The 13,174-nt window shown below is 41.2% G+C and overlaps 1 protein-coding gene across 4 annotated transcripts in view; it reads left to right on the top strand.

Moving 5' to 3' along the window:
- The window catches only part of Sh2d4b (SH2 domain containing 4B), a 99,617-nt gene that overhangs the window by 34,961 nt on the left and 51,482 nt on the right, over window positions 1-13,174 (top strand). For all 4 annotated transcript variants that reach the window (XM_078039023.1, XM_078039039.1, XM_021735436.3 and 1 more), the window contains 2 exons: window positions 3,555-3,714; window positions 4,811-4,958. In XM_078039023.1, the coding sequence (XP_077895149.1) occupies window positions 3,555-3,714; window positions 4,811-4,958 (308 nt within the window). The remainder of the gene's footprint in view (window positions 1-3,554; window positions 3,715-4,810; window positions 4,959-13,174) is intronic.

The raw sequence follows: 13,174 nt of genomic DNA, 5'->3' as shown, positions 1-13,174 counted from the left end.
TAATGGACATATTTAGGGTTCCTTGTCTTTGCATAATTTTCTGTATTGGCTGCAGATATCTTTGACTAGAACTAACAGAACACACAACTAATAGTTGCTTAATTAAACAAATGTCTATTAAATTAAACTTCCATGTCTGGGCTGCCTTATTTTGTTTAATAACTGCAGAATTTTATTTCTTGAGGTTTCTTGTTTTTCTCAAAGGACAAGAAGTCTGAAGATGTCCTGAAATGGGTGATTTATTTAGCTGTTCAAAATTTCCAGGGGCACATCCTGGTCTATCTTTCTGCTCCCCCATGCTCAGCCTGTGATTTTATCCTCATGCTTATAAATCTTCTAGCAACCTCAAGCATCATTTCCTCAATCTCTCAGGAAGATGCAGAGAGAGAAAGGCTTCTCCTAAGAAGTTTCATCCTGTGGAGGAGAAAGCCCTTCACTGGGGCTTCTGCCAGTATCTACTTTGTTAGAAATGTGAGTCTTGTCACTCTTAGATCCATCACTTGCCAATGAGAATAACATTATGGGATGGTTTAGATCCATTGTTATTTTGTCCTTTGAGGCTGAGCTGGAAACTCACCTTTCCTACAGGGGAGCATCTCTGCTTCTCCCTGAACAACTTGGGGTTCTGTGGTGAGGGAGGATGGTGGGCTCGGGTGGATGGTGTGGAGGCAATTGATAGCGTCTGCTGTGATAGTTACACCTATTTTGTTCTTTCTCTGTTCCCTTTACTTACTGTGACAGGATGGGGATGTCACTAGTCATTTGCTATTCTTCATTATTTTGTTGAAAGTTTTATAATTCTAGTAGTAATGGCCTCTCTGAATTATACCTAGTTCTTGATTACTATATTGCCCTTAATGTACTAAAAATATAACAGTGTCCTTCTATATTAGGGGGATTAATGTGCCTTGTGCAATTGATAAACCCTGACATTTCAGTACATTTACATGATGAAGGCTTATTTCTTGACTGCAATGGTTGGGTGTGGTTTCAGCAGCTCCTCTGTGTGATCTTGTTTTAGACATTGACTCATGGATCAGGATGATTTTTTTCTCTCAAAATTCCATCATCTTGGAGTCATTTATTTCCAGCTGGGTGGACAAGGGAGAAAATGCAGAAAAGATATAGCAGCTGCCCATCGCCTCAGCCTGGAAGTGAGACCAATCACTTCCCCTGACACTCCACAGACTAGAAGTCAGTTGTAGGGTCCCACAGAACTGAAGGGAACCTGAGGAGTGTGGTCCTTGGTGGACTAGAAAAAAGGAATGCAGGGTGGACCTAGCATGGTCACTGTCATTGATTGCCATTCTGAGCATTTATACATTTCATTTTCTCCTTATGAAATGCATTCACCACTTTTTTAAAGGGATTCCAGTCACTGCATCCACCTGGAAGTCCACAGGGTCCGAGGCCCCACATTTATCTCTATAAAGTCCAAATGTGCTAAATAGATATGTCACCTGAATACCTCTCACCCTTAAGACCAACATACAGCACTAGACAAGGCCAGAATATCTCTAGGCATACTGCCATTTGGGAAAGGAGAGAGCGTGAGGCCTGTTTTCCCTAGTCTACAGCATCCTTGAGTCCTGCAGGCCGGGCTCTGAGAGTTTCCCTGCCTTAGCCATGAAGGAATTCCTTGAATGGACTTGACCCCCTTGAGGAAGCTTTTTCTCCTTGATTTTTGACCTCGGCCTCTTCTGGAGTGAGTGTTGAGGACCACACCCTCCCTGGTCAGCATGATCTTGAAACCCGCCTCCAGCTCACTAAAGTTGGCTCCCAAGAGTTGTTTGAGTCTTGAACAATCAAAGGCTTTCTAGTCTATACTCCAAAACTCAAAAGGCTTCTCCTCCATTGGCTTCCATGTCCCAGGAACAATACCTAAGATTTTTACTAGTCATTTTCTACAGCTGACTTTATTTCTTTGCCCCTGGACCCCTACGTGTCTCACTGTCATCTGCAGGCATCTACGTTCAAGTTCTTTGTAAAACAGTTGTGAGAGTTGGCACTCAATGTTCTTGGGTCAGTCTGGCTTCTCTGAGGAGCAGGAATGGGGAGGGATTCACCATGCAAGTTTTTTTTTTTTTTTTCCTCAAGGAAAATGCTTGTCAGAGAAAGAGGGCAAGGAGCTGGCCGGGGGCTGGGAGAGACATTGCCCTGCAGTGCAGTCCTGACCTGGACTGAAGCAGAGAGGGAGGGAGGTTGGTTGGAGGTGTCCCAGAAAGTTTGGCAAGGAGTCTGGTGTGTCTCAGGAATGAGCCTGCTGTGCTCAGTCAGAGACTGAAGCAGACTCTGAAACATGGCCTTGGACAAACCCAAGAGCCCCAGTGAAGGGCTTTCTCCTCCACAGATGAAACTTCTTAGGAGAAGCCTTTCCCTCTTTGCATCTTCCTGAGAGATTGAGGAAATGATGCTTGAGGTTGCTAGAAGATTTATAAGCATGAGGATAAAATGCCCTCAGTAGTAGGAGGCTGGTGAAGCACAATCTTATGACCACCATGGAGCTTTGTGTCCTCAATCATGTATTCACCTTAGAAAGTTGACTCAGCTCTACATGAAAATACTTTAAAAGTTCCATCTCTTATAGTTGGAGCCCTCAAAGAAAAGGAGATGTTTTTCTCAATCCTATGAAGTCCCAGATTTCTAAATGGTCTCTATTCTCTCTCATTTTACTTGCAAAGCCCTCAATTCTTCTTTAGACTCATTTCCTTCTCTTGACACTTTGCCAAACACAGCCACTAGTAACCAACACACATTACAAACTTTTTATTTCCCACCCTCTTCCCTTATAATGAAAGTTCAGGAAGCCCTGGGCCTGATTTTTAAGTTACAGTGCCTGACATTTTTACCAAATATTTTGCTCTTGCTTGACATGGATCTCGAGCCATCCAGCCTAATGGACACCACTCACCACTCAACTGAAAGTCAATGAGGCGTAGTTTATATGTGTTTCAGCAGCAGCTGTTTTTTGAGATAGATCTCCATATTAGTCATAGTAATCAATGCCATCTGTTGCAGTAGGAAAACTGAGAAATCTTCGTGGCTGAATCTAGCACAGGTTTATTTCTTGCTCAGGTTACTGTCTGATATAGTTCACAGAGACTCAGCATCAGGCTGCTTCATCTGGCAATCTACCATCCTTGATTCTCTTTTTTTTCCTAGCTAGTGGACAGGAAGAAGAGACTGCAGAGAATGTTCACCACCAACTACTGCCACAGCCCAGGAGTGACATAAGAAATATTTCAGTTCCTACAGAAAGTGCCTCACTGTTATCTACATTCTCTTTGATGAGGATTTTAGGAGAGCTCAGTCACAGACACCTTGGGGACCTGCTCCTGCTGGCTGTCTTAGCTATTGTGATGCTCCCCAGGGGGAGAGGGAGGGAAGGGAGAGAGGGTCTTGGACCTGCCTTTAGGCAGTATCTCTCTGGAATCGTATTTGTAGATGACACTGCTCTGCTATGAGGGGTGTAATGGTTGTGTGCCATTTCCTAACGAATGGAAATCAGATATGTTTCTTTTTTCTTCTTTATTCCTCCTCCTGTTGTGAGGTAGCAAGTGACAAACACATCCAGTGGCTCTTGGGAGAAGATGGCGAGGTCTGGGTCTGGGTCATGGGCGAAGGCCCTGGTGACAAGCCTTATGAAGAGATCTCCGAGGAGCTGATTGCAGAGAGAGCGCGGCTGCAAGCACAGAGGGAAGCCGAGGAGCTCTGGTGAGTGGTGCTGGGGCAGGAGGGGTGTTGGTGGGACCTGACCCACACAGCCTTGGGGTAGGTACAAGCCAAAGACCATAGGTTGTGGGTAGGAGGTAAAAGGTACCATCTGACTGGCTGTTTTGAGCTCTGCTAAGATTAGGGGACCAAAGCGTCAGTGTCTTGCATCAGGCAAAACTGAGGGTTCAAACCCTGGCTCTGCTAATTACAAGTTAGCTGATTGGGTCCTCAGTTTTCTCATCAGTAACATAAGCCTAACAATGCCCTTCCGATGTGCAAGTAGTTGGATTCATCTTGATTGTATATACAACATGCTTTGGCTTTTTCCTGTACTTAATTGTCAGGGAGACAGTACAGCAGTTTGGATTGACTTTTGTTGTCTGTTCCTCTATACATCATCCACGTTTCTCACACAAGATGGACGGTTGAGTCCCGTGTGAGGTTAGAGTGAGACTCTCATAAATAATTAATTTTTTTTTTTTTGCCAAACTTGGAAATCCATGTGAAATTGACTCTGGCATCTCCCCACCACCAATTTTGAATGACAGTATTTTAATTTTAAGCTGCAGAAGCCCGTAAACAACACGGAAAACTATAAGGAACAGATTAAATAGATTATAGAACGACATACCATCTAAGATAACCACAGTGAGCATTTAGGTGATACATGCTCTATAAAGTCTTTACCTTGACAAATTGATGAATATAAATTCACAAAACTATTTAAGATTACTGTATAGTATTTGAGAAATACAACTTGTTGGTTCTATTGACAGACATTTGAGTTATTTATTATGTTATAAAAATTCTCCAATGAACATCTTCTACATACATCTGTGTACACTTGAGTGAGAAATGGGATTTCTGAATCTTGTTTGTCTGGCTTCCAGAATGATTCTACTGATTTTAACCTTCCCATATGTGAGAGTACCTATTTCTCCCCATCTTGGCCAATGTTAACCTTTTGTTGACCTTCAATATTTGCTATTCTCTAGACCAAGGGAAGATTGTTCATTGTTCTTATTTGAATTCCCACTGAGATTGTGGTCCTTGAGTTTTTCACTCAAGCTGATTCCTGCTGGTGCTCTCTTGGAAGGAAACAGAAGGAGGCAGAGATCACCAAGAAGTTCCGGGATGCTCTAGCCAATGAGAAGGCCCGGATCCTGGCGGAGAAGTGGAAAGTGGAGATGGAGGACCGCAAGGCTGCCAAAGTCCTGGAGGAACGCATCCACGAAGAATTCAAGGTGGGCCACTGCATAGGGCACCTGTGTGGTGGCTCTTGCTCTAGCTCCAAGGCCATTGCGGCTGATCTCTGATTTGGATCTGACCTTGGCCAATTGTTGGTATTGGGTGCTTTATGAGAATAGAAGAAGGAACTTGACACACCATTTGGTCCCATACATCTCTTGCACAGATGAGGAAACTGAGGGGTAGACAGAGGAAGAGAATTGCCAAGGTCACATGCAATAGTGGTTGGGTCAGAACTCAGGTCTTCTGCACCCCAAACCAAGGATCCTAAAATGAGGGCTTTGGAGAGAATTGGGTTTCTTCTGGTCAGACCAGCCTGGGATCCTATTCCAACTTTACTATTATTGCTTTATGACCCTGGAAACTTACTGAACTTCTCTGAGACACCATTTTTCTTTTTATGAGGATTGAAAGCAGCTCTCTCTCTCTCTCTCTCTCTCTCTCTCTCTCTCTCTCTCTCTCTCTTTCTCTCTCTCTCTCTCTCTTTCTCTCTCTCCTCTAGGGGAGGGCATTATTCATAACCTGCATGTCTACTCATTCTGGGAGCCTTTGTAATTGGTAAAGGAGGTTTACTGCCCTCTGATAGGAAGTTCGAATTACCTGAAAGTATACTTTTTCCTGATTCCTATTTTGAGTCTATTTTTTTCCTATAGTAGCAATATATTTTACTGGATAGAAAACAAAATATAGATAAGCAGAAAACTGAAAATAATAATCATGCTAAATCTCCACGTTGTGTTATTTTGTAATTTGTATTGTCAAAGATAAGCACAGCCAGACTTAGATAGAGCAGTGAAAACAGATTTTTTTTTTTTTTCAGTAACTGCTGACAATAGGGGAAAGAGTTGAGCCCCTTCTGATTCATGTAGAGGGGATGTGGATGTTTGGGTGAAGGAGGGTGGTGGAGAGTAGGTTCTCCACAGAGTCAGAGAAGAGAGAAATTATAAAGGGCCGGCCAGTGAGCATTTGGTTAGGCAGCTGTATCTACTAGGTGGCAGCTGGAATCAGGATTCCACCCTCCCACGGAGGAGACAGAGGCCCTCTCCTTCCAGATGATTACATTTCTAAGGCATGGCTCTCAGGTCCTTGAGAGAGACACTTCTGAGTTGTAGGAGACACATATTCACTACTGTAAGCTCCTTTTAGTAAATACTCTAAGAAAGGGCAGTCAGGGGCTGTCACTAGGTGCAAGTAAGATCAAATAGTACATGCTTCCTCTGGCAGAATTGAGCTTTCTCAGGCAGCCACTTAAGTAGTGTCTGGAGTCACCTAGGGACATGGTCTTATGGGCTAGGAGCCAGGCTAGAGTTTGGCGTAGCCTCTGAGTGCAGGAGTTTGGAAGGAGTTATTATGTTTCTTCTGAGCAGTGTCTGTATATTCATTGTATTTGCCCATTCAAAAATCTTTATCCCTCCATAATGATTAGATAGTGAAGACATGGGTTTTAAAAATTGTTTTATGTTGACAATATTTTTTCTCAGTAGTTATTGTATTTTTCTTAGTTGGTTGTTTTCAGATGTACAGAAGCTTGGGATTTTTATTAACCAAATCTATTCATCTTTTTCTTTACCATTTATTTCACGCTCAGTAAGATCTGTACCATCACAAGCTTATAAAAAATATGAACCTACACTGTTTCATGTATCTTTTATGATTTTATTTCTCTGCATTTAATTCTCCTTCACTTTGGAGAGTACTATGATATAGGGCTCTAACTTTATTTTTTTAAAAAATGATTAGCCAGTTATTCCAATATCATTTATTATATAATCTGTTCTTTCCATTTCTATTGGACTTTCTGCCTTGATTAGATTTTTACTTTTTACTTACTTCTGGATCTCTTCATTTTCTTCTATGAATTATTATTCTTGAGCCAGACTTACTTAATTATTATAGCTTTAAAATAAAATTCAATATCTATTAAGGCAAGAGCCCTACCATTACTCTTCATTTTCAAAATGTCCTTGGCTAATCTCACCCATTTTTTTCTGGTAGGGAAATTTTTAAATTATTTTATGGCTATTCCCCTCTCTCTACAATAGAACTCACAGTGATTTTCACTGGAATTACATCCATGTGATAGTTCTGTTTGTAGACAATGGATGTTTTTACAATATTGAATCACTGAATCTTCTTTAGAAATGTGGTATGTTTCTCCTATTATCCAAAGCTTCCTTTTGTCTTTGTTAAATTTTTATCAAACATCTATAAATGCACCAGCTATCTAATTCCAAACAGTCTCAAAAAATTATATACATCTATGTGCTTCTATTTTTTGGATCTTGCTAAAATTTATTATTTTCTTTGAGTGTTCCATATTTCCTTTTTAGTTAAACTTTAGATTTCATAGTTTTTGTTGCTATTGTGAATGAAATTGCTCCCATTATTTTTAACCTATTGCAATTGCTAGTTATATACTATTGTTGATCTCCTGATTTACCTTTCCCAGGAGTTACAATTTTTCAGGGGAGATTCTCCTGAGTTATTAAATAAAGCAATATTTATTCTCAAGACATTTTATTTTAAAAATTGCAAACATGCAGAAAAGTTGAAAGAAAAGTAGATTGAATATTCACGTATTTTCCACTTAGATTTACCAATATTAATACTTTGCTAAATTTCCACTCTGTTTGTATTACACACACACACACACACACACACACACCATGGTTCTTTTGTTAACAATTTGAAAGAAAGTTGCAATAATCATGACATTCTAACCTAGGTGTTGGCCAACTGGTATCCATAAATGGTCAGTGTTTACTCAGCCATTTCACTGTGACAAAAAGACCTGACAAGAACAACATAGAGGAGGAAACATTTATTGGGTCTCATGGTTTCAGAGGTCTCAGTCCATAGATGGGCAACTCCATTCTTTGGTTCCCGAGGTTAGGCTGATTATCATGGTGGAAGGGTATGGCAGAGGAAAGTGGCTGGACCATGGCACTAGGAAGCAGAGAGAGACTAAGCTCAGCTCACACAATATATACCAAAGGCATACTCCAATGACCCACCTCCTCCACCCCACCCTCCCTGCTTACAGTTACCACTCAGTTAATCCCTATCAGGGGATTAATACACTGACTAGGTTAAGTCTTTCAAAACCCAATCAATCCATCTCTGACCCTTCTTGCATTGTCTCACACATGAGCTTTTGGGGGACATCTCATATCTAAACCATAACAGGTCAGGTAGTAAATATTGTAGACTTGGGGAGCTATGCTGCCTATGTCATATGATTCACTGCCACTGTAGCATGATGGTAGCAACTATGGTCAATATTGCAAACAAATGCATGTGGCTCTATTCTAACAAGACTTAATGTTATAAAATAGAGGCCTGGTTTGGCATGGGAACCTTAGCTTTCAGACTCCTGATTAAAAAACCTAAGAACTTGAACATGAGATCTGAAGAGCTATAATAATCATTATCACTCCTATTGAAATTAACAATAATACCAAAATAGTAAATCCAATCCAATCCACCGTGGAGAGAGGTCTATGTTGTTAGATTTTGTGTGTGGTTATTTAAATCTGCTGGGGAAGAAACCAGTTATTTATATATATCTCTAGCAATGATAGTTGTCACCTGCTCCATTTTGGCCACCTTCTTTCCCAGATAAGGCTGAGCCCCAGATGCCAGGAGGGTAGTTCAATGCAGCTGGGTCCTGGGCTATGTTCACAAGGACACCGAAGGATCAAGTTACTTGTGGAGATTTTCTGTTTGATGGTGTCTCTTTGAGCCTCAATGATAGACGGGGTGATAAATTGTGGGGTGCTCTGTGCCAGGGCTCATGAATGGGTTAGGAAGGCCCTCTGGCCTTTAGGACATGGAGAAACTCAGATGTAGGCTTTGGTGTTATTTACAAAGAAGGCTATGATGCATTTGTTTTCATTTAAAAAATTAATTTGCTAAATGTGAATGTTTCATCTTTAATAGAAATAGTCATTCAGACTCGGCATGGCCTCATTTGAAGAATCTTCAGAAATACAGGTTGTAACTGAGATCCCTGAGAGGCTGTGAAGGACAGTGTCTGTCAGGAGTGGCAGATCAAGGAGTCTGGAATTGGTGGCTCCAGGTTTATGAGCTGGGGCATTTTTTGTTAGATCTTTAATGCACTCTTCTTTTATCATATTGAGTTCTTCATCCCAGGAAACAGTTAAGCACAGGCTGAAACATTATTGAAAAGATTTCTGTGGTGGATTACAGATGCTGGTGGCAAATTCTTTGTCACCTCTCCCTTTGACAGTTGGTGGTGTTTATTCCCTACCCCCTTTCCTTCAAGTCCCACTGGCTTTGAGATTAGTTCCCCCCCACCCCACCCCCGGTACTGGGGATTGGACTCAGGAGTCCTTTACCACTGGGGATGTAGCCCCAGCCCTTTTAATTTTTTTATTTTGAAATAAGGTTTTGGTCAGTTGCTGAGGCTGCCTTTGAACTTGTGATCTTCTTGCCTTGATCTTCTGAGTTGCTTGGATTACAGGCATGTTCCATTGAACCTGGCTTGAGACTAGTTTTGTTGTGGAAGATACAAGTAGAAATGGTTCTCTGTAGTTTTTAAACATTTTTCAAATTAAAAAAAATTTACAAATTGTGTTTGTATTGCTAAAACATTTAAATATACAAAGAGCATAGAAAATAACAAAAATATGTGGATGTCCAACTCACAAATTCAACAAATATTACTGTTTTCCATGTTTACTTTATATTGAAAAAATTTAAAAAAAAACCAATGTTGCTAGAACTATTAAGGTTCCTCATCCACTATCTCTCTACCAAGGAGTGGCCATTCTTTTGAAGTTGTATTTTCTTTCCATTTTTACTTTATGATATATAAGAAGCCATAGAAACATAGTAACAATTTCTTATAAATTCTCTAATTCTCTATATATTCTCTAATTATTTATATAAACTGTCAAACTGAATACTCAGTTATTTTCAAAGTTTTTTCATATTAGTATCATTTAATGGCTGTATATAATTTTGTTTAAATGAGCATATCATATTTTTTCTCCAATTCTTTCCTGATGAATTTAGGTCATTTTCAATTTTGGTTAGAATAAATTTTAATGTAATATTGAACATACTTGGACAAGCTTCCTTGTACATATATGGGATCGGTGGGACATGTTCTGTGTAATATATATATATATATATATATATATATATATATATATATATTTTTTTTTTTTTTTTTTTTACTATACTTGGGATCAAACCCAGGGCTTTGTGATGTTAGGTAAGTGCTCTTCCACTAAGCCACACCCCAGCCCACTTTGAGGACAGTCCTAAGAGATCTGCACCTTTTACTTTTGCCTCTGTTGCAATGTTCCATTTTGGGAGCTGTCTCATAGATGTCCTGTACCCTAGAGTACAATGCTGTAAGGAAACTCAAGTAGCTTTGCAGAGAGAAAAAAATCCATCCCAAACCCACTGAGGTAACAGGCACATCCCTGAATTCTTCTTGGCTCTGCTAGTGCATCCTGGACAATGAGACCAATCAGGACATTTACCTCAACTGGGACCACATGGTGCAGAAGAGCCACTCAGCCAAACCCTGCCTGAATTATTAACCTATGTACTGTAAGTGAATAAAATGATTGTAGTTTTAAGCAACTACATTTTCTAGAAATTTGTTACTCATCAATAGATAACCAAAACCAGCTTTAACAAAGGGATTATGGATTGAGTGAGAGACGGTCTTGGATTTTATTTTTATTGTGCTAGTTTAACACCAAGATGCTAATATTTGTGCATGTTAGAATGTATGAACAACTTTTATTAGTACTTAATGAGAATCTAAGTGAAGGTAATTAGGGGAGGGGAGGTGTAAAATCCTTGTTCTATAAAAGCTTATGGGGTGAGAGAAACTTTGTGAGCAACTCTCAGCCCCAGCCACACCCAGGGGACTATAAAGGGATGCTTGCAGGAGTCTTGGAGTGAACAAAAGTGGGAAATAGAAAGGAGATGGGTGGATTGAAGAATGACCTGGTAGGGGGAGGTAAAAAGCCCCTGATGGGTGAAGCCTCATAGACTGAGCCAGGTAGTTTGTGGAGTCCTTGAATACTGCATTAAGGGGTGGACTGTCCTCTGCAGGCAAAACAGCCTCTTAACCCCAAGAGTTATAGTTGGGTCAAGTTTTTAGAGCATAACTGGTGGCAATGGTATGATTCAAGTGCTATGTTTTTTGGGAAGGGATGCCAGTTGGTAGATTTTTGCAATGCTCAAGATGTGAAGTGATGCAGGTCTGGACAGTTGTGACTATGGGAAAGACAGAAGGGCGTGGACACAGAGAAACAGTGATGAAATCAGTGGTGTTGGCACTAATTAAATATTGGGCTGGGAGAAAGCAAGGATCACAGACGTCTGCATCTCAGGCAGAGGGATGTGTAGAGGGTAGCCTCCTCCTGCCAGGGAGAGCTGGGCAGGAGGCACAGGCTGAGAGAGAAGAGAGCCTGCTGAGATTTCTACCACACAGAGGGTGACAGGCTGGAAGCTGGAGGCTGGAGGGGAGGAGAGAACCTGGCTGAGAAACCTGGTGGTGAAGGGAAGTTGGCTAGCCTCATTTGAGACAGCTTGTATTGGGCATGTAGGCAGGGTGGGCTGATAAGAATACTTGGAAATCTTTCTGTTGTGGCTGGTGCCATTCAAATGTGATTTACATGCTCACTGAAGACTCCTTTAGAAAAAAGGAGATCTGAGGATAGGTATTATTTGCATTCCCCCTTACCCTCTCCCCTCCTGCCTCCTTGTTAACTGTAAGACTGCTTCCAGAAGCTGCTCTTTCTGCTCATAACAACAGAACAAGGCTCAGTGAGACTCCTGCTCCCTCCCTCTTCCTGGATCCTGTGACCTTCCTTCTCCACTTCCAAGTTTTCCACCCATTCCCCACCTCTTCCCAGTTTCCTTGATAGGCACAAACACAGTTAAGAAGTTCTTTAACTTCTCTCCATTTTCTCTGTCAGGACACTCTCTAGTTCTTTTCCCCTTTAAGGTTAGAGTTTATTTTGGCCACTGAATGACATCCTCTCCAACTGTAGAAACAATCGCTGCCTTGTTCCCAATAAGATTATAAGTGGTAGGAAACACTTTCCACTTCTCAGTTTTCTCTTGAACATTTTAGATTTCACCCGAATCTCTCTCTCTTGTCAAGGCTAACATGAATAAGACCATGTGATCTACTTACCCTTTCCCTTTCATGGATCCTCACAAACCCTGTCTCATCTTCATTGCTAGTTAATTCACTGGGCTCCTCTGCTGGGTGTTATGGGGCATCTAATATCAGGCAAGCCCAGTGATGTGAACTGGGGAGGGAGGAATGAGTGACACAGTTTCAACCTTGCCCATTTGGAATGGATCATCCCACAAAACACAGTATTATTGGAGCCAGACAACAATTACACTTTCCAGAAAAAACATTTGTCTCTGACATTTTCCATTGTGGTGAGGCAGACCTGGGCCTTGGAGGGCTCCTTGGGTGTATGTGAGTGATGGCTTCTCAGGAAAAGGAGGATTGTAGAAGCTGGACAGCTTAGAGGGGCTGGAGCAGCCAGAACAAGGCTGAATCATCCCTGGGTAGAATGGGAGTGTTTGCATAGCTGCCTCTTGGCTCCGTTGGCCTTTGGCTGCTAAACCTAGTAAGTAAGGCAGACTCTTCTTCAGAGATCTCAATTTGGCCAGAGGATTCTGAAAGTTGTAACAACAATGAGAATTTTTGAGCAATTTTTTTTGAGCAATTTCAGCTATGAGATTTGAGTCAAGATCTCAGGAAGAAAGATGCAATTCTGTTTATTTGTGATTGCAAAATGTTTTGTTGCTCCCATCCTTGCGAAGAGCTTGCTTCTTTCACAGGAAGCAGCCCGTCATTCTCCTTTGAGACAGAAAGTTGCTACAGACCTCTGGCTTCCTGGGTGGTGTCCGACTCTCAAGGGGGAGAGAATTGGGTGAATAGTCGTTCACCATTTTACATTCTGTTTCATGTTAATTACAGCTGGAGGAAGTAGAAACACTATGTTGTAATTAGAAGTGAAGTTCCACTTATTCACTGTACAGTAGCCACAACCCTTCTCTAGGGTGCAGTCTCCTTGTTTGGGGCTGAATTATGCTTCCCCCACCGGAAATCCATATATTGAAGTCCTAACTCCTAGTACTTTAGAATGTAGCTGTTTTGTATACAGAACTAAAATGAAGACTTTAGGGTAGGCTGGGTTCT

This window comes from Ictidomys tridecemlineatus, chromosome 1 (genome assembly GCF_052094955.1).
Source record: "Ictidomys tridecemlineatus isolate mIctTri1 chromosome 1, mIctTri1.hap1, whole genome shotgun sequence".
NCBI classification, from domain to species: domain Eukaryota; kingdom Metazoa; phylum Chordata; class Mammalia; order Rodentia; family Sciuridae; genus Ictidomys; species Ictidomys tridecemlineatus.
Note: the sequence above shows the minus strand (reverse complement) of the source record. Positions and strands in the feature narration are given on the sequence as shown.